Below are 23,173 nucleotides of genomic sequence, written 5' to 3'. Positions count from 1 at the left end.
TTCAGACCACCTTCATATAACACATCAGTAATGCCCTAAGATTTGAGTAAAAAGCCAATGACATTGTGAAAAAGGTTCACTCCTAAACAAAAGTTAGGCTATATGATATATAGCCATAAAAATAATAGTCTACTTAAAGGAGTAAAATGGGAATTTGCCAAGAAATTATACCTGTAATATTACTTCAATTTTCTAGCAAAGAATCTTTCCCTGTGAACAATTTTCCTGCAATGTATTGTCTGCAAAGAACTGTGTAGACATGGAGAAGAGGTGATATAAATTCAATCAAGTTGGGAACAATACCTTGTTTCATGTAGGCCTGGAGATTAAGGCAGTGAATTTTACACATGTATATTAGTTGAGCACATACTTTAAAGTGTGCTTATTCAACTTTTAAGGTCACATCAGTAGAAGTTAGGCCCAGGAGATATCATGGCTAAATTAATGTAGAAGTCATATTTTCCATATACAAGTAGTAAAATAGTGTATCACCGTATTATTGAAATACTTTGGACGGAAGATTATTTTTGCTTTGTTGCAAAGTAAATTTATAATAGACAAATTATATAACTAAAGAAAGAGCAATATGGCTTCATTTTGGCAATGTAAAATTATATAGGAAAAGTGGATATTAGAGATCCAACAATATTTCAAAGCCTAATGTTTGTAGAAATTTATGACAGTTTAATAAAATTTGACCTGATAGCTTATGAGAATAGAATTCTCAGCATCGGAGGTGTCTTAGCTTGCACTACTTAAAATTATAAATCGCTACCAAAGCATGAAAAAATACATTTCATTGACGTATGATTTCTTTAGCACTGAATGAGAGTTTTTGCTCTCTTAAGGTTTCTGCCTGGTCTCTGAAGAGAACCAACTAGTTCTAAACAGCTGTCAGGCCAGTGAAACCTTAAAAAATGCACTAATAAAAGGCAAACATACAGGAGATTGGGCAGCAGTCATGTTCTTTTAAGTAGTGCAAGCTAAGGCAACTTCAATGCCGAGGTTTGTATTCTCGTAAACTCTCAGGTCAAATTTTACAAAACTTTTATAAGTTCGAAATAATGCTGGATCTTTAACATCCACTTTTCCTATGACTAATTATATTCTTGTTTTAATCCTTCCCCCAAGTATAAGCAAACAAAGTTTGTGTGTATGTGGTATCATCACAACTAGTCTACTTTGTATATAGATGCTATATACGTTTCACATCAACTTCCTCACCATCTCATAATACAAAACACATTTACTTTCAGATGTATATACTATTATGCATTATTAAAAGGATCACTACCAACATGGCTGATTTTTGAGGTCTCATCAGCGAGAGCTAGACCCAGGAAGATTTTTTTAATATTTGACCAATACACAAAAGGTAGCAAAACCTATTAGCACATCAGTGCCTTATCCCTTCCACCAAAGATCAGCCACAGCCCCTAGACCTAGCAGGTCTTATGTAGTCTATCCTACTATGGCCAAACAGGCAGAACAAGCCACCATCAGAATTGCTGAACATAAGGAGTATATCTGTTTCCACCACAGCCACTCAGGACGCTGGACACCCACTGTAGAATATGCTGGAAGATGGCCACTCTACTCCATCATAGCAAATGTAAATATGAAAGACTTTTCTTTGTTTCTGCCTTAAAAAACTATCCTAATCTTAACAATTTTGATTACATGAAACTGCTTCAAATTCGAGAAGCTATCATCCTTCATACTTCAACCCAACAGCAAAGGATGCCCAATTTAGCCCACTGCCCCCAAGGAGGCCACGGCCCACATTGCTTCCCAAACTGTGGGCCGTGGCCTCCTTGGGGGGCAGTTAGTTTTGTTGAGGGGGCCATGAAATAATGAAAACAAATTTAAAATGTTTTAACGCTAAGTGTGGCATGTTAAATGTGTATGTAAGATGCTAAAAATATTTGCATTTGATTTCTGCAATATTCGCTATGTATATTTTGTATTGACTATAAATACAATAAATATTATAACAATACATGTCTATATTTCGATTTTTTTTTCCAATGGGGAAAAATAAATATTGCCGTTAAATATTTTAATTTTTCCAAAGGTGGCCTTTACATCCATAAGTTTGGGAAGCACTGCACTATACGGCACTATTTAGGATTTGGGGATTACTCTCTCAGTTGACATGCTTCATCTTCATTACTTAGTGTAGTGCCTGCATCTTTATATTTTGTTCCCTGACAATGGCAATTTGACTTTGCTGAAATATCGGAAGTTTATTTTAGTTAATATAATACCCTGTTTGGAAAGAAGTCAACAGACACCATAGGGTGAGGAATAAACAGCCATGGTGCCCACCTTAATAAGATGTAGGACCTCCTTTCACTGTGATGACTGCAGCAATTCTACATGGCATACTTTCCACAAGTGTATGATAGCAAACAATGGGAATTTTGGACCATTCTTCCTGTAGGCATGTAATGAGGTCCTGGACTATTTGTAGGGGAGGACGTCCCTTGACCAGTTTCACATCCATATGTTGTTACAGGTCTTACAATTGTTTTATAAAGTTTTAATTTAGAATTACGATTAAAAATCATATTACTCATTAACTTTTTATAAATGTAATAACTTATTTCCAGTGATGATTCTACTATTAATTTCTTCGGATATATTATAGTTTGTTGTTATTAATGAACCTAAAAATTTAAAACTATCTACAACTTCAAAACTATATTCACTTATATCTTGTAATGTTTTTATTTATTGTCTTTCCACATTGCATATATTTAGTTTTCTGTTGGTTAATTTGTAATTCAACTTCTTTAGCGTTTCTATTCAGTTCTTCAAATTTCTCTTCTAAATCTTTTCTCCTGTGACTTATTGCTATATCGTCTGCATATACATATATTTGTATTAATTTATTATTAATAAATCCTCATGCTTAACTTTCTTATTAATGAGAAATTCTTTATTGCTTCAAGTACCAAATTAAATAAACTTGCTGAACGTACGTCTCCTTGTTACTCCACAATTCATTTCAAAGGGGGTCTGTTAATTCCCCTTGTATTTTAACTACTCCTTTGGATCCTTATAATGTAATTTTAATTAATCTAATAAGTTTTCTTATCCCCTCTGTTATTCATTATCTATATGGATCACATTATGAAGGAAAGTGGTATTAAACATGATATCAAAATTGGAGATGTTAATGTTAGCTCTTTGCTTTATGCGGATGATGATATACTTCTAAATAAATCTGCTACAAGTTTGCAAGATTCTCTGACTAAATTGAATAGCTGTTGTAATAGATATGGTATGAAGATCAACAATAAAAAGACAAAGACAATGAAAATAGGCAGAATCATTGAAAATGTCAACTGTGTTGTGAATGGATAACCTGTGGAACAAGTAAAACATTTCAGCTATTTAGGCATGATTTTTACTGAAGATGGTAAATTAAATATAGAAATAGACAACAGAATCAGCAAAGCTGGTATGGTGGGAAGTCAATTGAATAAATTCATATGGAATAAGAGAGAAATTAGTCGGAACACTAAATTAGCTGTATACAAGACAGTGTTCAAACCAGTTTTAACTTATGAATCTGAGAGCTGGGTCAGAATTTTACTTCACCTGACCAAAGACTAGAGACCACAGATATGAGAGTCCTGAGAAAGATTAGAGGCGTGAACAGATGGCATCAGTAGCAATATCATATTAAAAACGAGGATATTAGGAAAGAACTTGACATTGTCAGCATCCAGGAATGCGTTAGCAGAGCTTCTCAGGTGGTATGGTCACTTAAACAGAATGGGTGAAGAAAGATTAGCAACACAAGTGTTCTCTGCCAGGTTGGCAGCAAAACGACCCAGAGGAAGACCAAGATATAGGTGGATTGATACAGTACAAAGTGCTTTAGACGATAGAAATATAAGATCTGATAATGTTGGAGTCTTGACAAGTAACAGACTGATTTGGAGGAAAATTGTAGATAGGAAATTAATAACGATGTAACTTTTTTCATGTAGTACTATCGTATCCTGTACACCCCTTGAGGTACATGGCAGGAATTTGATGATGATGAAGTTTTCTTAGTATTACCAGTGTTTTCAGGCTATGTATCATTTCTTGTCTATTTAATTTATCAAATGCTTGGTGGAAATCAATATATAAATTATGAAGTTCTATATTATATTCTAAGCATTTTCCATATGTATTTCATGGCATAAATATATTATCAATTGTGGATCTTTTATTTCTGAAACCACACTGGTGTTCTCTATTATTGTCTCTATATATGGTTCTAATCTTTTATATATCATACTTGATAAGATTTTGTATGTCAATAATGTAATTCCTCTATTGTTCTGAAAATCCATCTTCGCTCCTTTTTTATATATTGGTTGTATTATTCCAATTATTTGGCCTTTTTTCTTCTTTCCATGTATCTAATAACAAATAATAAATTTCTTTCCATAAGGTTTCACCTGCATTCTTTATAAGTTTTCCTGTTATCCCATTACTCCTGGGGCTTTAAAACTTTTGTTTTATTATTTCCACTATTTCTTTATAACTTGGTTCTTGAATTATTTCTTCTATATTTCTACAATTATTTTGATCTTCATATTCCTTATTTTCTCTTGCTGTCATCATAAATATTTCCTTAAAATATTCCTTCCATCTTTAACTAATTCTTTCTCAGTTAATACTTTTCCTTCTTTATCCTTACATTCTATCATTTGTGTATCAAAATTATGTATTAATTGTTTTAATTCTTTATAGAATTTTCTAGTTTCTCTTTTCTTGTTATACTGCACTATTTGTTCCACTTCCTTATCCATCACTTTTTTCTTTTTACAAATTTTATTTGCCTGCTTTCTTTTCTCTTCATATTCTTCTCTATTATTTCTTGTATGTTCCTTTGTAAGTACTTTTTCCTCGTTTTGTTTTTCAATTCAATTATTTCCTTACATTCTTCATCAAACCATTCATTTCTGTTTTTCCTATACCATCTTATTTCTTCTTCAGTTGCATTCATGATTGCTTGTTGGATTAAATCCCATTTTTCTTCTATATTATTTTTCTATTGTTTTAATATTATCTTATTTTCTTCTGATATTTATCCATTATTTCTCTATTTTGGAATACTTCAGTGTTCCATTTCTTTATCTTTTCAGTTTTCTTTTGGTCTACATTTGGTATTCTATATATAAATTTAATTTTAACTAACATATGATCAGATTCACAATTTGCTCCTCTATATGATCGTACATCATTAACTGAACTTCCGCATCTTTTTGAAAGTAGGAAATGATCTATTTGATTACATATAATCCAGGTCCCCAAATGTATCTTCTTATGTTGAAAACATGTACTCATTATTTTAAGTTTATTTGATATTGCTAATTGTATAAGCCCATTTCTGTTTTCACTGGTTTCTTTATATAAACTATAGTTTCCAATTACTTCATTAAATATGTCTTCTTTCCCTATTTTTGCATTAAAATTCCCATAACATTATCGTGGCATTTTTATTTATTTTTTCATGTTTCTTGTAAATCCTTGTAAAATTGATCTATCACAATCTCATCAGCATTTTCATCATACATTAATAAAAGTGATATTATGGAATTTCAGTTTCATTTGTAACTTGCAAATTCTTTCATTTATTGGTTGAATCCTAAAATTGAATTTATTATCTTCTTTCTAACAATAAATTCTACTCCATAATTTCCTTGTTCTTCAGCACACTATAATACATAATGTAATCTTTATTTATTCTTCCTTTTCCTCTCCATCTTATCTCCTGTAACGATATAACATCCAATTCATATTTAACTCTTCCACTATACTTTGCATTTTGCCTACCTGTAACATTGTTCTAACATTCCACGTTCCAAAATTCATTAACCTTTTCATGTGCTGTTTCCTTGAAGTCAGTCCGGCTTTCAATTGTATAGCTTTCTTAACAAGAGATTTTTTATTTATTTATTTATTTATTTATTTATTTATTTATTTTATTATTTTTTTTACAGGGAATTGGTTGTTAGCCCATTGTCAAACCCCCAACCTGGAGAACCAGGCCTCCAATTTTTATCCCCTGGAAACAGGGAGGCTCAACTATACCCCCGGGGCACTGGGTATCCATTTTAGTCGCCTTTTATGACATGAATGGACTACATTGGGACTATTCCTTAACCCCAGTCACCATACGAACTAAATTGGGCACCCTTGGCTATTGGGCTGAAGTACAAAGGATAAGAGTTTCTCAAATTTGGGACAGTTTCATGCGACCAAATTTGTTAAAGATAGTTTCTTAAGGCAGAAGCAAATTCTGCTTCTACATTAAAGTTACTGCTGTAACTGCATGGTTTATGGATGGACATGAATGTCACCACACTTGACTGGCCTCCACAGAGGAGCCCTGATCTCAACCCTATTGAACATCTGTAGAATGAACTGCAGTGTCAGAAAGATCAAGGGATGTCTGCCTTCCCCACAACAGTCCAAGACCTCATTACATGCGCACAAGAAGAATGGTTAAAAATTCCCACCGATCATTATCTTACAATTGTGGAAACTATGCCCTGTAGAATTACTGCAGTCATCACAGGAAAAGGAGATCCTACATCTTAAGGTGGCACCTTTGCTGTTTGTCTCTCACACTATGGTGGCTGTTGACTTCTAAGCAGTGTGTGTGTATATATGTGTGTGTCTATATAAGCCAATGGTGAAAAAAAAATGGTTTAAGATCTATTTATTTATAAAATTGGAAAAGTACTTTTGTCTGTCTAGAAGACTTGGTTGGGTGCCTAATAGTACAAAAAGCAGAGAAACAGTACAAACATAACTTGCATACAGTTGCCATAATATTAAATTAAAAATTGATTGCTATCATTTGAAGAAATTCTGGATCTAACTACATTTGTGCATGTGGCCGAGGTCATGGCCTCGCGCACACTATAGTTGAATAGCAAAAGATTAACAATCAGAAAGGTTGTAGTTGAGATTCACCTTAAGGTAGACAGGTTTGAGAACAATTTGATTCCAAAATTTTCCTTTCAAGCTTCATAACATCAAAATATGATTTATCCCGGTTCACTATGTTTGTGGTGGAATGACCATCACAATCAACAGAATTAAGAACATGACTGGATAGAGCTGAGGCCCTAGTTCTATGATAGGTGACATCTGTAATATGCTCTTCTATATGAAGCTCAACTGATTTCTCTGGTTTTCCATAATACAGGACATTGCAGTCACATCAAAGTACTTTATACTTTTTGGTTTTGCCAAGTGAAGCAAATATCTCCAACTGGTCAGTTGGAAAGAGGATATGCTATCCACTCTGCCAACCAGACTGACATGGATATTTGAAGAACCAATTTAGTTCCATAAAATGTATAATACTGACCTAATTTCCATTAATGTTATGAAATTATCAAAGTTTGCTTACTGTCTACATAACAATACTTCATAAACTGACACAATGAATGAGTTACAAAACTGTTTGTAGTGTGTCAAGTCCACTGTCTTTCATAAGACATTTACCCTCCCTCCCAAAAAAAACACCTAACTTGCAGGAAGGCAAACTATTTTTCTCTACATTGCTCCACATTGTAATTTATAATCTCAGTGCAGAAGGAAAGATAAATAAATTATTAAAAGAAATAAATGCTAATATTAATCTTACTACTCTTGATGTGGTGGTAAAGCCATTTCAAAAAAACAGATTCTTAATATATACATCACAGAGCAGCAAGTAAGACCATTAATCATGTAAACTGATGGGTGTCTTCTGTTTTTGTTAGCTAGCTCACCTTCAGCTGAAATTATGTTATAAAAGTATCATATGACTCCAGAAAGGATTCAAACTTACATCTTTCCAACAAAAGGACATTAATTCTTCAGCTGTACCCAACAGATTAAACATAATACAACAATAAAAATACATTTTATGCAAAATTCTCCAATAAACAATGTTTAGTTTAATTCCCTGTATATATTTCAAAGATTATACTTCACTTTTGAGAGAGAATTTTGCTAATTATACAAATTAAAATAGCCTTACAGAGTGTTTAAGTGGACATTTGAACTAAGTGTATCAGATCTTATATTCAATGAATTTAAAGCACAAAGAAATACTCACCGGCTACTAGCACACGACCCCGTGGTCCTAGTCTTATTGCGGCTAGACTTGCTTGTATTGTTACTATTGGAATTTATTCCTGATTCTGTCACTACAGATTTCTGAGAATTACACGTAGCACTATTTACAATATTAGAGGTATTACCACTATTTTTCAAGTCCACTCTTCCTCGCCTTGAATGGTCACGTTGCCAGTTTTTTTCTGGTTGAGCACTTGTTACAGTAGATTTTGGCAAAGAAGCTTCTTCTGAGACTATCGTATCAAATTTGGAAACTGGCAAAACTGTCCTAGAAAAAGTGTCCTTTTTAAGAAGGGTGGCACTTGCTTCTTGATCTGTTCTTAATGTTTGTCTTTCACAGTTTGATACAAATGGTACTTCACTAACACTAGTGTTATTGTCTCTTCTCCTATTACCTCGTGGAAGGGGATAACTCTTGACTCTGTTTTGACCCCCTATTGAAATTCCAGTTTCAACTATGTCTTGGGTACAAGGACTTCTCTTTGTATTAGAACGATGATATGTATCTGTCACGTCTAGAAGAAAAATAATCTAAATTTTAAAAAAAAAGTAAGTTTTATGAATGAAACAATTTCAAAATTTTTTCTCTCTCTCTCTCTCTCTAACAATCAAGATAAGCCTTATAAACTCAAAGAGACTCAAGCTTGTCTAGAGCAGACTTTTACAAACATCCATGCTCAAGGTGAGATTCGAACCCACAACCTGTAGGTTGGAAAACAGGTATGTTATCCAAATGGCCAACCAGGCCATTTTAAAATATGAAATTGCTATCTCTTAACACCAAGCGTTTTCAGCATATGATCTGTCAATTGTTTTCACACTTGGCTGCTACAGTAGACAAGCATTTAATGATGTTTACAAATTATTATCATACAAATATTAGTAACATTAAGGGAACAAAATAACGTTTTGTTCCATGTTGTTCAAACCGTGAAATGAACAGTGAAAGAATAGTGGTAGAAAATGTTACAAAAATGCAATCAGAAATAGAGATAAATTCTCAAAATAAAAAACCATCTGAAACATAAAAAGACAGAGTGGATGACATTATTATTAAGAGATATGTCCAGGAAGTAAGGGACTCATCAAGGAAGGCCACATACAACCTGCCTGCATCAAATGTCATACCTGTTCTTTAATTCATTTACATTACTTGCACACATACAACATCCAATAGTGATCCATTCCAATCAGGCACCACTCTATGAGAGAAAAATCTAGCTCTTACCACTTGAAGGCATTCATTCTCAACCTTTCCCGACTTTCCATAAAATGAAAAACTATCTACTGATATCCTGAATGACCCTTTCACAACTTTGTAAGTTTCAATCATATCTCCCTCTTTCTCCTGTTTGCTAGTGTCTGCAGTCTACGAAAATCTGTCTTCATAATCAGTATTACACAATCCTATTATCATTTTTAACACTCTCCTTTTCACACACACACTCACTCTCCACTGTATCAGAATCACCATGGAAACCAGTAGACTAGATCTGTGCACAATAGTCCAAGAGAGGTCTTAAGAAGGCCTAGTTAAGAGGCAAAATGACTTCCTTTTCTTTACATGTCATGGTCCATATGTCAGTACTGCAATCATCCTCTGGGTTGTATTTACAATCTTTGCTATATGGCCTTTGAATCTTCAAATCAACTAAAACTCCAAAATCCTCCTTAGCCTGATCAGTTTATTTTAATATAATCCCACCAATATAATACGACATTGGATATTCTCAACACACAAAAGCGCATAACTTTGCATTTATCGTATCAGTGGCTTTAACAGGCACTTAAGCACACAAAGCCTTCCAAGTATCCTTGGATTTCCTAACTGTAATATGAGGATAAGGCAGTTATTCCCTATGCCTCCAAGTATTCTTGTCTGTAAAATTGCATGTGTTCTATGCCGGTTTGTGTTCTGAGGGATGAAAAACCCATTTCCAGGAGCAAAAAACCTCTATCTCCGTATGAGATCGGCTAACTCACCTTTAGTTGAAAGAGACCAGATAAAGGTTCCTCATGTCACTGATGGGAATTGAACCCATGTCTTTCCGACCAAAGGGCTTCATCAATACTGACTGAGCTCAGAGGATCAACTTTGCATTTACTACCATTGAAATGCCAGCTATTTTCATGTGTCCACAATTCCAGCCTATTCAAATCATTCTGCAAGTACTGCATATCAGTCAGCTTTGATAGTGTGATATCAGCAAATAGATGTGTCTCCTGCAATTCCTTCTCATTAATGTACAGATAGAATAACAATGGACAAATGACTGATCTTCGTGGTATAACACTGGTTACATAAAATCTTGCAGACCCCCAGATCTCCCATATATCACTTTTTAGTATCTGTCAGTCAGCCATCTTATTCATACTGATATTTTATAATACAATCCCATATTCTCCAATTCATGCAACAGACTTCCATGCTGTCTTCTGTCTTAGCAAAACCCAAAAGTATCATGGTGTATCCATTCCCCTTGTCTAGCTCAATGGTAACATTATTATAGAATGTGAACAAGTTACTCAAACATGACTTTCTTTTAGTACACCCATGCATAGCAAAGTAGAGATTCTCTGTCAACCTATTTCTAACCAACTTTTCCAAAATCTTCACCACCACTCGAGATACTGATAGGTCAAACAGGTGGATATATGTCTTTGCACCACTCCTGCTATCACCTGCATTCAGTAGAATTGTTCTTTCATATTCATTATCTCTTTTACTTGCAGTATAATCACAAAATTCTTTTGGGTTGTCTTTAGCTTTCAGAGCCAGTTTCTTTTTGCACGCAGACAACTCTCCGTACAACAGCTGTGACTCTTCTGGCCTGCTGCTAATAATTTTCACAACTGACATCCATATGCACACAGTATTCCTTCCACATCTTTTTCTTATGAATCTCTTACTTAATAAGATTACACATCAATTTCACTCCTATGCTATTTATTCGTTGAAATTTAGGGACATATTCTGTTATGGCATCATAAGTATTTTTTAAACACTTCCCCATACACTGTCAATCCTTCCCACCCAACAATTGATACTATTGTGCAGAACCCAGCATACTCCTCTGCTGGTAATAACTTTTTGATTTGTAGTTCAAGCATGTAACTTGTTCTGAATAGAATATTGCTAAACCTAGCCACTTCCCAAGTGAATACTGCATGATCACTCTCATCAACTGAAGGCAGAATAGTTACCTCTAAATGAAACTCCCCTCTGACACTATAATCAGATCTAACACTCTTTGACCTCAGATTCTTTCTGTCACATGCTACTTGAGGAAGTTGTCTCTCAACAGCTCAATAAATTCAGTTTCATTCTTCTCATGAAATTTCACTACAACCCAATCAATGTTTGGATAATTAAAGTCCCCCATTATGATTGCTTGTTTTGCACCCATTATCTTTACTTGGTAATACATTTCTTTGTCACTAGCAATTGATTAATTAAGTCTGTAACAACACCTCACTATGCATTTGATCTTGTTAGACTCCAAACTCACTGCCACATGAAGAACTGCTACCAATATTCCAGTCATATTCAATCAGAAGTGCTAAATATGATGGTATAAAATTTTTACATTAGAGTAAAAATCCAGATATTAAAAAAGGGAAATAAAACTGAATGCAAATTATAGCAGAATTATCTTATGTATACTGGCATATGTATACACATGCATATGCCAGTATACATAATGCAATGCTAATGCCTCTTAAGAATGCATTGCATTCTTAATTAAGAGGCTAAGAAAAATTGTGGAAGAGGAACTTTGGAAAGAACAAGCTAGGTTCGTGCCAGGATTCCTCAGGGTCATATTCTTTCCTTTAAAGCAAATGGTGAAGAAATCACAGGAATATAACAAGAATTTGTATTTAGGTTTTGTAGAAACTGAAAATGCATACAAGATATTAAGAGAAAAGCTGTTTGAAATGCTCCAATTATATGCTACAAATGGGACATAACTATATTTGATTTCTAAGTCTGCAGTTAGACGTGAAGAATATGAAAGAATATGATGTGAATGCAAAACCAGGTGTAACACAACAGTACTGTACATGATTTCTCTACTGTTAGTCATTTATATAGAACTCATTATGAAGAAAAGTGACAATAATCCTGATAAAATTGGAAATATTCAGTTCAGCAGATCACTTTATACAGAAGTTATACTCCTAAATAAATCCTGTTTGAGTCTTCAAGACTCTTTAAAATGAATAACTATTGTAACATAATTAGTAACAAAATCAGCAATAAAAAGAAACTACAAAAATATGTAAAAATATCAACTTTATTCTCAATTGAGATTCTATATACCAAGTAAAATATTTCAGCTATTTAGCACAATGGTTTTGTGAAGATGGTAAATTAGGAAATGGATAAATAAATAAAACAAGGCTCTAATGATGAGGATCCATTTGAATCAGTTTCTATGAAATAAGTGAGAAATTAATCAAACACTAAAGAAGTAGCATACAAGACAGTGTTCCAAAGAATTTACTTTATGCATAATTGACATATTTTGTCAATTATGTATCTTCATCATTTACAAATTATACATCCTCAAATGGCATGTATTTTAATTAATTACATTTAAAAAAACATTTTTAAAGCACAATATTAAAAAATCAAATGCTATTATCAACCTATCCATTGTTCCATCATTGGCATCTCATCCTTATCCATTGTTCAATGATTAGAGCACTATTAAATTATATTAATCTGTCACGAGAGGCCACTATGACTGCTCGGTAAAACTCCAGCTTAATTAGAAAAAAATGGTTTATCTTGCACATATGATGCTATACTGCAGGGCTGTTGTATGTATTGTCGTTTTATAACAAGCTGAATGATTAGAAGCGTGTTTAATTTTTTTATTACTTCTTAAAATTTTATTTGATAGCACAAATGTTAAATATGAAGAAAAGAACAATTAAGGAGAAAAATAGAGTATTTCATGAAGAATGAGAGTTGCAATTCTACATGCTTACAGTTCAAAATAAAATAGTTTGTGATACTGTGATTTCAACAATGAAAAGAAGCAATGCTCATCATCCTTATCTGTACTTATGGTACAGATAAGGACCAAAAATATGCAAAATTAAAAGAAGAACCATGAAAATCAATACATAGATATGAAGCCTCAAAAACAATTATTTCAAGTGTAATGAAAGTAATTTCATTACTATCATTACATCTGAAAGAGTAATGAAAGGATGAAAGATGAATGTAATGCTAGAATGAAGTAATGAAATTACTGAAGCGATACATTCACTTTGATTAGACTTTTTTTTTTTTTTTAAGCTTCTATAAATATAGATTTTCATGTTTCTCCTTCTAATTTTACATATTTTTGGTCCTTATCTGTACCATAAGGCTGATGAGCATTGTAAATATTCACTGTTGTCTGTATGCAACCTGATTTTTAAGGAGAAAATATAACTGAAGCATTTATATATTTGCAGCTGATGATCAGAAAACATGTTATTAGAGTTTGCAGTGTGTGTGTGCATGCTTGCAGCATCACAAACCATTTTATCTTTGACTTTTCACCCGAGTATGTAAGTAACATACATACTCAGGAGAAAAGATAAGCCATATAGTGATGTGGAAATCATAAAACAGTGCATTTCTGTAGTATGTCTAGATTCAGATAAAGTTAATAAATACAAACTACTTCCTATTTCACGAAAAACTAACTGAACGACAACATAGCTAGCAATGTTACTGAAGAGCTTCAAAATATTTGCCAAAATGAAGATAAGATATTCGATTTTTCTAGATGAGTTTGCTGATATTACTGACTCAGCAAAAGTTTTATTTTATATGCATTACAGCTGCAGATTTTCAGTTGCTTTGAGAAGATAATAACTTTGGCTACTCTTTTTTTTTTTTTTTTCTGTAAATAAATAACACTTGAAAGTTGTAATAGAAAATTTATTCTATATGAAATGTGCAGCCTTATGAGAAATCTGTGAAGTGATTGCTGGGAAGTGGGGTCTTGCAAGCGATGAAATTCATACCTCAAGACTTTGACACACACATCTATGCCTATGAAGATTCAAAGTTGCAACTCACTATTGGTTGAAAAGCAAGTACATTAACTATTTGACCAACCAGACTGGCTTAAACAGAGGAAAAGAGATGAAAAGTTAGCAAAAAAAAAAAAAAGTGTAACAATGCCAGAATGAAAGGAAAAAGACCCAAAGGAAGATTAAGATCTGGGTGTATTTATGTAGTTTGTGTTAGAATACTAAAATGCAAGATCTGACAAATAACAGATTAATTTGGAAGAAAATTGAAAGGAAGCTAATAATAATATAACCAAAATATGCATGTACACTCCTTGAGATACATATAAGGAATTTGATTATTATAAAAAATGGATAAGATTCATCTCCATATGAGTATAAAATGATTTATAAAATGAGGGAGCAGATAAGTGTATTTCACACTAAACATAAATTTCTTAAATGCGAGGTAGGGTAGAAATGTGAGCAAACTTTAAAATGAGAATGAATGACAACGAGAAATTTTTTTTAATCATTTGAAACAGCAATGGACATTAAAAAATTTTTTTAAAAAATGCTAGTTGGAATTACAACCCAGTAAGTAAAATCATGAAGCAATACATTATAACTGTTAATGTGATGCTTTCCAAGAGAACAAACTTGAGGAAAACCCTGCCAACTCACTTTTAGCTGAAAAATAATTATAAAGATTCATTACAACTAGATGAGATTTAAACTGCACCTTTCCACCCAAATTATAATTGCTGCAACATCCTCAGAACTAAAGAAAAAGGAAATGTTGGTTCTTATAGAACAGCGCTTCCCAGGCTGTGGGCCGCTGCCCCCTTGGGGGCGTAAGTTATGTTGAGGGGGGCCGTGAATTAATGAAAACAAATATAAAATGTTTTAAGACTAAGTAGATTATTTTTAATCTTAAAAGAAACTCATTTAATTTTTATTATTTATTAATTTTTGTTTTTCTTTTTTTTTTTTTTTTAATGGAAAAAATCACACATTGGTGTTGGTTCACAAATTTTACTTCTTGCATATTTCGGCAGTTAAAAAATATTAGTAAATACATGCTTATTCATACAAGTTTCATTTCAGAGGTATTGATAATAAGCACAAAAAAGCTTACAAATGCAAAATCTTGAATATAAATACAATAAATATTATAATATATGTCTGTATGACAATTTTTTTTCGATGGGGGGGGGGTGAAATATTTTAATTTTTACGAAGGGGGGGGGGGGCCTACATCCATAAGTTTGGGGAGCACTGTTAGAGTAGACCCAAACAGTGAAATGACTCCCAGATCTACAGAAATACAGTCAGTCTCAACTTACGGATTTCTGGACCAACAATCTCATCATAAGTTGAAATGTCATAAACTGGAAATCACTATATGAACCACAAGAATATCAACAATTAACATTCGCAAATACTAACATGCAGATTTGCTTTATTCTTTTTTAACCAATTTTTTTTTTTTTTTTTTTTTTTTTTTTTTTTTTTTTTTTTTTTTTTTTTACAGGATAATACAATTCTCTTAGAAAGACTTATACGTTGATTATACATAATTATTAATTAACTTAAGGAATTCACAGTAGAGTTCTTTTTTAATTTCTCAAATTTCTTGATATGTCGACCCCGTATTTTCTCAAATTCTTTATCTGCCGCAGTGCATGAGACTTCATATAAAATTGATCAAAGCTCATGATTTAGCATGTCAGAAAGCTCTTCTTCAAGTGCCCGAATAGCTTTGTTTGTATCAGATAGGAAAACGCGTGTGGCAGCAATTTGTTCCCATAGCATAGCTGGCACGGTTACAAATTCGGACAGCCTTTTGTGAAAAGAAATGGTGCTTAAATTTCACACAATATGGGATTACCTGATTATCCTGGCAGTGTTTAAGGAAGGTCAGACGATTCAGTTGTCTTGATAACTTCAGCTTCATTTTACCATATTGGTGGGCCTTGCACGCGATGGAATCTCCATGAGGTTTATGCATTGATTATACATGATTATTAATTAACTTAAGGAATTCACAACGTACACTAGAACATAAATTAAATTAAACTTTAATATATATATTTCCAATATTTCGGCAAAGTACGTTGCCATCTTCAAAGGAACTTAAAGACACGTGCACTACACACAGTAAATGAGGACGAAGCGGGAAGCTATTGTTTCTCCTAAAAGTCCTGATGGTGCTCCCTAGCAGGTTATGTAGGTATTCTTGGTCAATGGGCTGAAGGTCTCCTGATGTATGTCTCCCAAATTTGGGGCAATCTCATGCAACCAAATTTGTTGAGGTTTGGAATGTTTCTTAGGGCTGAGGCTGATTCCATGAAAAGTCTTTCAAATTTGAACTTGCTACGGTGTATTATTGTGGCTTTCTTCCACCATATTCTGTGGCGTGTATCCAGAGCATGGTCTGCAAGACCAGAGTGGCTATACTGGTGAAAAGGGATGTAGTCCTTGTGTTCTGATATTCGCTGTCCTGCCTGTTTGGCCAAAATAGGACAGCTTACAGCTGCAAAGGACCTGGTGTACACCAGGTAGGTCTAGGGGAAGTGGTTGGTCTTTAGTAGAGCGGATAAGGGATGCCAATTTTCTATATGGTCTGTAACAAGAGGTCAAGTCATGTTTGTTTTTTTTTTTTTTAAGATTTTGGTAATTTTTTCCAAGGTGCCTCGGATGTAGGGAATGGTGATGGATTTAGAGTAATCCTTGTTGTGAAGGGGTTGTGGTTTACTGGTTTCAATATTTTTTGGGTGTGAAGGGTAGCCATTCGCTGAGAAACTGTTGAGGATGTTATTTAGTTCAGTGGTTAGGTCATTGTCATTTGAACAGATTAGTTTAGCCCTGTTGTGTAAGTTTAGATAAACTTCACTAGGTGGAGTTAACCTTCTGTGGCTGATAGCATATATTGTCATGCACTTACAATTTTTAGTGTTTTTCTTACTGTGTTTATCTCCTTTCAACTGTATTGACAATGGCTGGGAAACCTAATCAAAAACACTACAAACATTAAATAATTCTCTCATAATGTAACTGTCATTCTGTTACTTTGTAAGTTTATCATTATGTCATCCACTTACATCTCTATATTTAAATCTGTTCTACATCTTTAACGTCAATCTCCAACTCCAAAGCTTAAGCTAGTATCACTGTCTTGTCACCAGTCTCTAATAAGGATTTGTCTTTGTCAAACCTTATGTATTAATATATAATATATATATATATATATATATTCACTCTTCTGTAACCTCACTCCATTCCTCACCTACATTTTTTGAACAATGCATGATATTGCATTCCTTCCAAAAGTTTAAAGTTTTTTTGCCCTCACCAACAACAATTGTTGAGAAAAGATATTTTCTCAGTTGAGTGGTTGCAAGTCAAGGACTAACTGTATTGCTTAGGAAAAATTTGCACAAAAGGACAGAGTTCATAACAATGATCAATACTGTTAGATATCTACTCGAGATGTATTCAAGTAATTACTAACATTGTTTCTAATATAAATGTGCATAAATGCATATAAAGAGAACACAAACTGAACACACAAACACCCACACTTGCTGATAAAATTATAGTTTTAATAGCGATATCTTCAGATTGATTCTGGTTACAATAAATGTATATGGGATTTGAAATAGGAAGTGATGACCACCAGAATAAAAATCACACTGAAAAGAAAAAATTTCCATGCAGCTGAAAAGAATTAAATTTCTGATGTAAACTATGGTTTCGAAATATATACTCACAGCACTGAACTAGCAGAAACAGGAATTACAGCGACACTTTGCGATAGCAACTTTCCTTTATGGTGCTTAGTAAGGAGTTTAAATTTGTTATAATTGTATTTAGTGAGAGTTGTTGGTATTATAAAAGCATGAATCGAAAGTAATCATTATCTACGAAGGATACAGAACCATTAAGATTCCAAGATGAACATAGGAAGTCAAAGTAAAGAAATGACATTTGAGATTAGCATATCAGCAAATACTCTTAGATGAGACAAAAAATGCAGAAAAGCTGAGTTAGCCTGAGAAGATTTAAGAATGAGCATAGAAAATAATATCGAGGTGATAAAATGTATTGTAAGTTGTTAAAAAAAAAAACGTAATAGAGGAAAGAAGAGTACTACAAAGGAATAAGATAAAAGTGATAGCAATAATGCCATTTCGAGCACTTTCAAGTGCTCAACATATTGTCTACCTCTGCATAATGTGATAGTGTAGCTGGCAACAAGATTATAACTCAGCAGATTGATCAGCTTCCTGATGCATTAGCAGATTTGGTTTCATGCATCATTTAACAGCCAGTTATGGCTATACCATCAAAGGGGAGGTTCTGAATCTCTACATTATGTCTGGTATACATATGAATGGCATCACCAACACATGTAAGAAGAGGACAGAAATAGAAGCCAGAAGCCAAAATCCTTGCTATGGAAACTGAACATGGCATCAACTACTTCAGATTCCAATAAGCAATGTGACAATGTTTCACTTCATAAAAAAGTCCATCTACCACCCAGTAGGTCTAATTGGCATTTCAACAAACTAGAAAGACATCTTTTGGTGATTTTGCTCAAATTCCTTTGAAGGAAACAAGCCAAACCAAGGAGGAATGGGTAATAATTTTATAGTGTTATTACACAGTCAATGGTTATGATAAAACTGCTACACGCTCACTCACTATAACCAACTATGGAAAAATCCCAATTAATGCCCGATAGGTACAATGTTATGCTAAAAGAAATTTTCTGTAGAAACTATTCAATATAACAAACTGTTTCACCTACAGACTTGCTATAGCAAGAGTCAACTGTAGTGGGTAAGAGTCCAATAAAGATGGACCTTGATTGCTATGAGGTATATTAGTGTGTATATGATGGCAAAAGTGTTATATATATATATATACATATATATATATTCTGAACATTCATTTTTACTCTGTAGAAAATATTATAAATATTCGGTATCAGTCATTTAAAATATGAGACTTATTTGTGCATATGGTGCCACAGAAGGTTCTACTAAGGTAGAAGTGGAGGAATTTTTTCAGGCTTTAGAAAAAGCAACTGAAGCAACGAAAAAGGAAAAGTTGGTCCTTGTTGGGGATTAAATAGCAGAGTAGGAAATGATTGTCAGACATACAAAAATATTTTGGGAAAATTTGGAGAAAAGAGCAAAGCTAATAATAATGGCAAATATCTGTTGGATTGCTTCTCAGGACATGGATTGGTTATTACTAACACTATGTTCCAACAAAAAAATGTGCACAAATTCACATCGAGAGAAGAGGCAAGGAATAAGAAAAGTCTCAATGACTATGTTATTGTTGATAGTGATGTTTTCTCCCTGGTGCAGGACACCAGAGTGTACAGAGGATTTGAAATTAGAAGTGATCACTATTTAGTCTTGAGCAGGATAAAATTGAATTTCATATTGAAAAGAATAACATGTAAGAAAGTTTTAAAGCAAATAAAAGTTGAGCAGCTCTCAGATGTGAACTGTAGATTAAAATACACAAAGATTATTGAAGAAAAAATGAAAGAGTTTGAGAACAGGAATCAAAACTTGAAGATTCAGTCGCAAGCCTTGAAGAAAACATTGATTGATTCAGCTAGAGAGGTATGTGGTGAAGTTGTCTGCAAAGATAGAAAAATTAGAACTCCATGGTGGACACAGGAAGTTAAAGAGGCAGTGAAGGAAAAGAAGAAAGGATATCAAAAGTTCCTATCAAATAAGTCAGCTTGTGCTCTCTGAGAATACAGAGACAAATGTAAGAAAGCTAAACACTGTGTAAAACTAGCTAAACAAAAGTCATGGGAGGACTTTGGCAAGAACATAGAAAATAAATATCAAGAAGGTGGCAAAATGTTATGGAGGTTGTTGAAGAAGCTTTAGAATGGAGAAAAGAGTGCTGTAAAAGTAGTTAGAGATGATAAAGGTGATATGAAAACGGGAGAAAAACATATCCTTGAAGTATGAAGTAATTACTTTGAAAAACTGCTAAATGAAACAAGCAGTTGGATAAAAATCACTGACCAGGAATGCTGTCAGGAATACATATCCATACTTTGAAGTAGAAAAAGCCACCAAAGGCTTGAAATGTGGAAAGGCAGCAGGAGTAGATGATATTCGACCAGAAATGCTGAAGTATGGTGGTATAAAGGACAGAAGGACGAATTCCAGATAATTGGAGTAGAGCTATCATAGTACCCATATATAAAAAGGGAAATAAAACTGAATGTGAGAATTACAGAGGTATATCCCTACTGAGTGTTCCTGGTAAGATATATGCAAATATACTTGAGAAGAATTGTGGAAGAACAAGCTGAATTCAGGTCAAATAGAGGCTGTGAGGATCAAATCTTCACTTTATGACAAATAGTGGAGAAATCATGGGAATATAACAAAGATCTGTATTTAAGTTTTGTCGATTTGGAAAAGGCACCAAGAGAGAAGCTATTCAATATGCTACAGTTATATGGTGTCAATGGGGCATTATATCAAGCAATACTTAGTCTTTATTTGAGTTGTAAGTCAGCAGTTAGAATTGAAGGAAGTACGGGAAGATGGTTTAAGGTTATATCTGGTGTGAGACAAGGATGTACATTACCCCCCCTGTTATTCATTATCTATATGGATCACATTATGAAGGAAAGTGGTATTAAACATCATATCAAAATTGGAGATGTTAACGTCCGCTCTTTGCTTTATGCAGATGATGTTATATTTGTAGTGGATTTATTCTAAATAAATCCGCTACAAGTCTGCAAGATTCTCTGACTAAATTGAATAACCATTGTAATAGATATGGTATGAAGGTCAGTAATAAAAAGACAAAGACAATGAAAATAGGCAGAATCATTGAAAATGTCAACTGTGTTGTGAATGGAGAACCTTTGGAACAAGTAAAACATTTCAGCTACTTAGGCAATTTTTAGTGAAGATGGTAAATTAAATATAGAAATAGACAACAGAATCAACAAAGCTGGTATGGTAGGAAGTCAATTGAATAAATTCATATGGAATAAGAGAGAAATTAGTCAGAACACTAAATTAGCTGTATACAAGACAGTGTTCAAACCAGTTTTAACTTATGGATCTGAGAGCTGGGTCAGAAGCTAAACACTTGACCAAAGACTAGAGACCGCAGATATGAGAGTGCTGAGAAAGATTAGTGGCATGAACAGATGGCATCAATGGTAATATCATATTAAAAATGAGGATATTAGGAAAGAACTTGACATTGTCAGCATCCAGGTATGCGTTAACCGAGCTAATCTCAGGTGGTATGGTCACTCACACAGAATGGGTGAGGAAAGATTAGCAAAACAAGTGTTCTTTGCCAGGTTGGCAAGAAAACGACCCAGAGGAAGACCAAGATATGTGGATTGATACGTACAAAGTGCCTCAGACAATAGAAATATAAGATCTGATAATGTTGGAGTCTTGACAAGTAACAGACTGATTTGGAGGAAAATTGTAGATAGAAAGTTAGTAATGATGTAAATTTTTCATGTAGTACTATCATATCCTGTACACCCCTTGAGGGCACATGGCAGGAATTTGATGATGTTATTTAAAATAATTTATATATATATTTTTTTAAAAACTATAATAGAGATATATTTAAAGGCAATTTACAACAAGTGTGTACTCCCAACAAAGATGAATATGGGAAACTTGGAACCTCACTAAAAACACAGTTGGAGAGACTGAAAACACATGAAAAGAGCTATTCTGGGAATAATATGGTTAGATAAAAAGAAATGGATAAGGAAACAAAAGTAATAGATAATGTAAAAAGAATAAAAGAGATAGTAAATGGTGCTGGGCAAGACACGTGATGAGAATAACTCATAGCTTTAATGAACATGCACTAGACATTAAATAAATTTCATGACTTAAACGTGCAACAAAAATTATATAGAATTTATTCAAAAACTCCAATATATCTCACCTAACATTACATGGACATCGTCAGAGAGATAGAACATTAACTACATTCAAAAGATGAATCAAAACAATGAGTCATAAATCATGCATATGTTACTTAGGTCTCGATCACTGCAGAAGTATATGATATTACATATTAGAGTTAAAAGTAACAACTGTAGTAAGTTGCACAGATTAAAAATAAAACAAAATAAAAAATGTAAAAAAAATTATGAATTAATTAATAAAATAATAAACCTATGAACCTAACAGGGATCAATTTTCAAAAGTTGGATATTGGCATGTGGTATGATTGGTTCATCATTGTCATCAAGCTCCTGGCATGTACCCTTATGTTGTGTTTTGTTTTTTTATGTTGGACTATATACAGGAGGTTGGCTGGTCAACCTATAGTACGTTAGTACCGTATATGGATGGTGGGTTGCGAAAGGTGTATTTCTTGGGAAATACGTCTGGGGAAGACTGTTCCACAATACTGCAGTAGCAGGGATGAATGAGGAGGAAAAGAAACTTGTTCTGTGGGTTTCAAGGTGTACTGTGAAAGGATGTTGGGAAGCAGCTTTATGTGTTCTGATGGTACAGAGTGGGAGAATTATTGGTGCTGTCAGATGAACATTTCATATGAAATATTGATAGAATATGCAGATTGCGGAGACCAGGCATCTATGTGAAAGTGTGGGTAGTGAGTTGGTGAGGTATGGATCATTTATTAGTCTAATTGCTCTCCTCTGTATTGAGTCAAGCATTTTGATGGAGCTTTCTGGAGCCCCACTCCAGATGTGAGAGCAGTATTCGAGAGCTAGGCAGATTTGTGACTTGTATTTTGTTAACAGCTGTTTAGAGGTGAAGTAGCGTCTTAAGCGAAAGAGGAAGCCTAGTTTTTAGGAAGCTGAGGATGCAATGATTGTGATGTGTTTCTGCCAGAAGAGGCTTGATGTTAAGGTAATTCCGAGGAGAGAAATTTCATCTTGTCTGAGAATTTGAATGTTATCGAAAACAATGCTGGGGGAAAATGGTTCTTTTTTGTGAGAAAT

General features: G+C 33.6%; 1 protein-coding gene across 7 annotated transcripts in view; it reads right to left on the bottom strand.

Moving 5' to 3' along the window:
- The window catches only part of ctrip (E3 ubiquitin-protein ligase ctrip), an 817,513-nt gene that overhangs the window by 597,158 nt on the left and 197,182 nt on the right, over positions 1 to 23,173 (bottom strand). For all 7 annotated transcript variants that reach the window (XM_090413730.1, XM_090413731.1, XM_090413729.1 and 4 more), the window contains exon 5: positions 8,123 to 8,657. In XM_090413730.1, the coding sequence (XP_090269856.1) occupies positions 8,123 to 8,657 (535 nt within the window). The remainder of the gene's footprint in view (positions 1 to 8,122; positions 8,658 to 23,173) is intronic.

The sequence above is a fragment of the Typopeltis vanoorti genome, chromosome 24 (assembly GCF_054136105.1).
Source record: "Typopeltis vanoorti isolate ZY-2024b chromosome 24, IOZ_Tvanoo_1.0, whole genome shotgun sequence".
NCBI classification, from domain to species: domain Eukaryota; kingdom Metazoa; phylum Arthropoda; class Arachnida; order Uropygi; family Thelyphonidae; genus Typopeltis; species Typopeltis vanoorti.
This window is presented reverse-complemented; position numbering and strand designations above follow the sequence as displayed.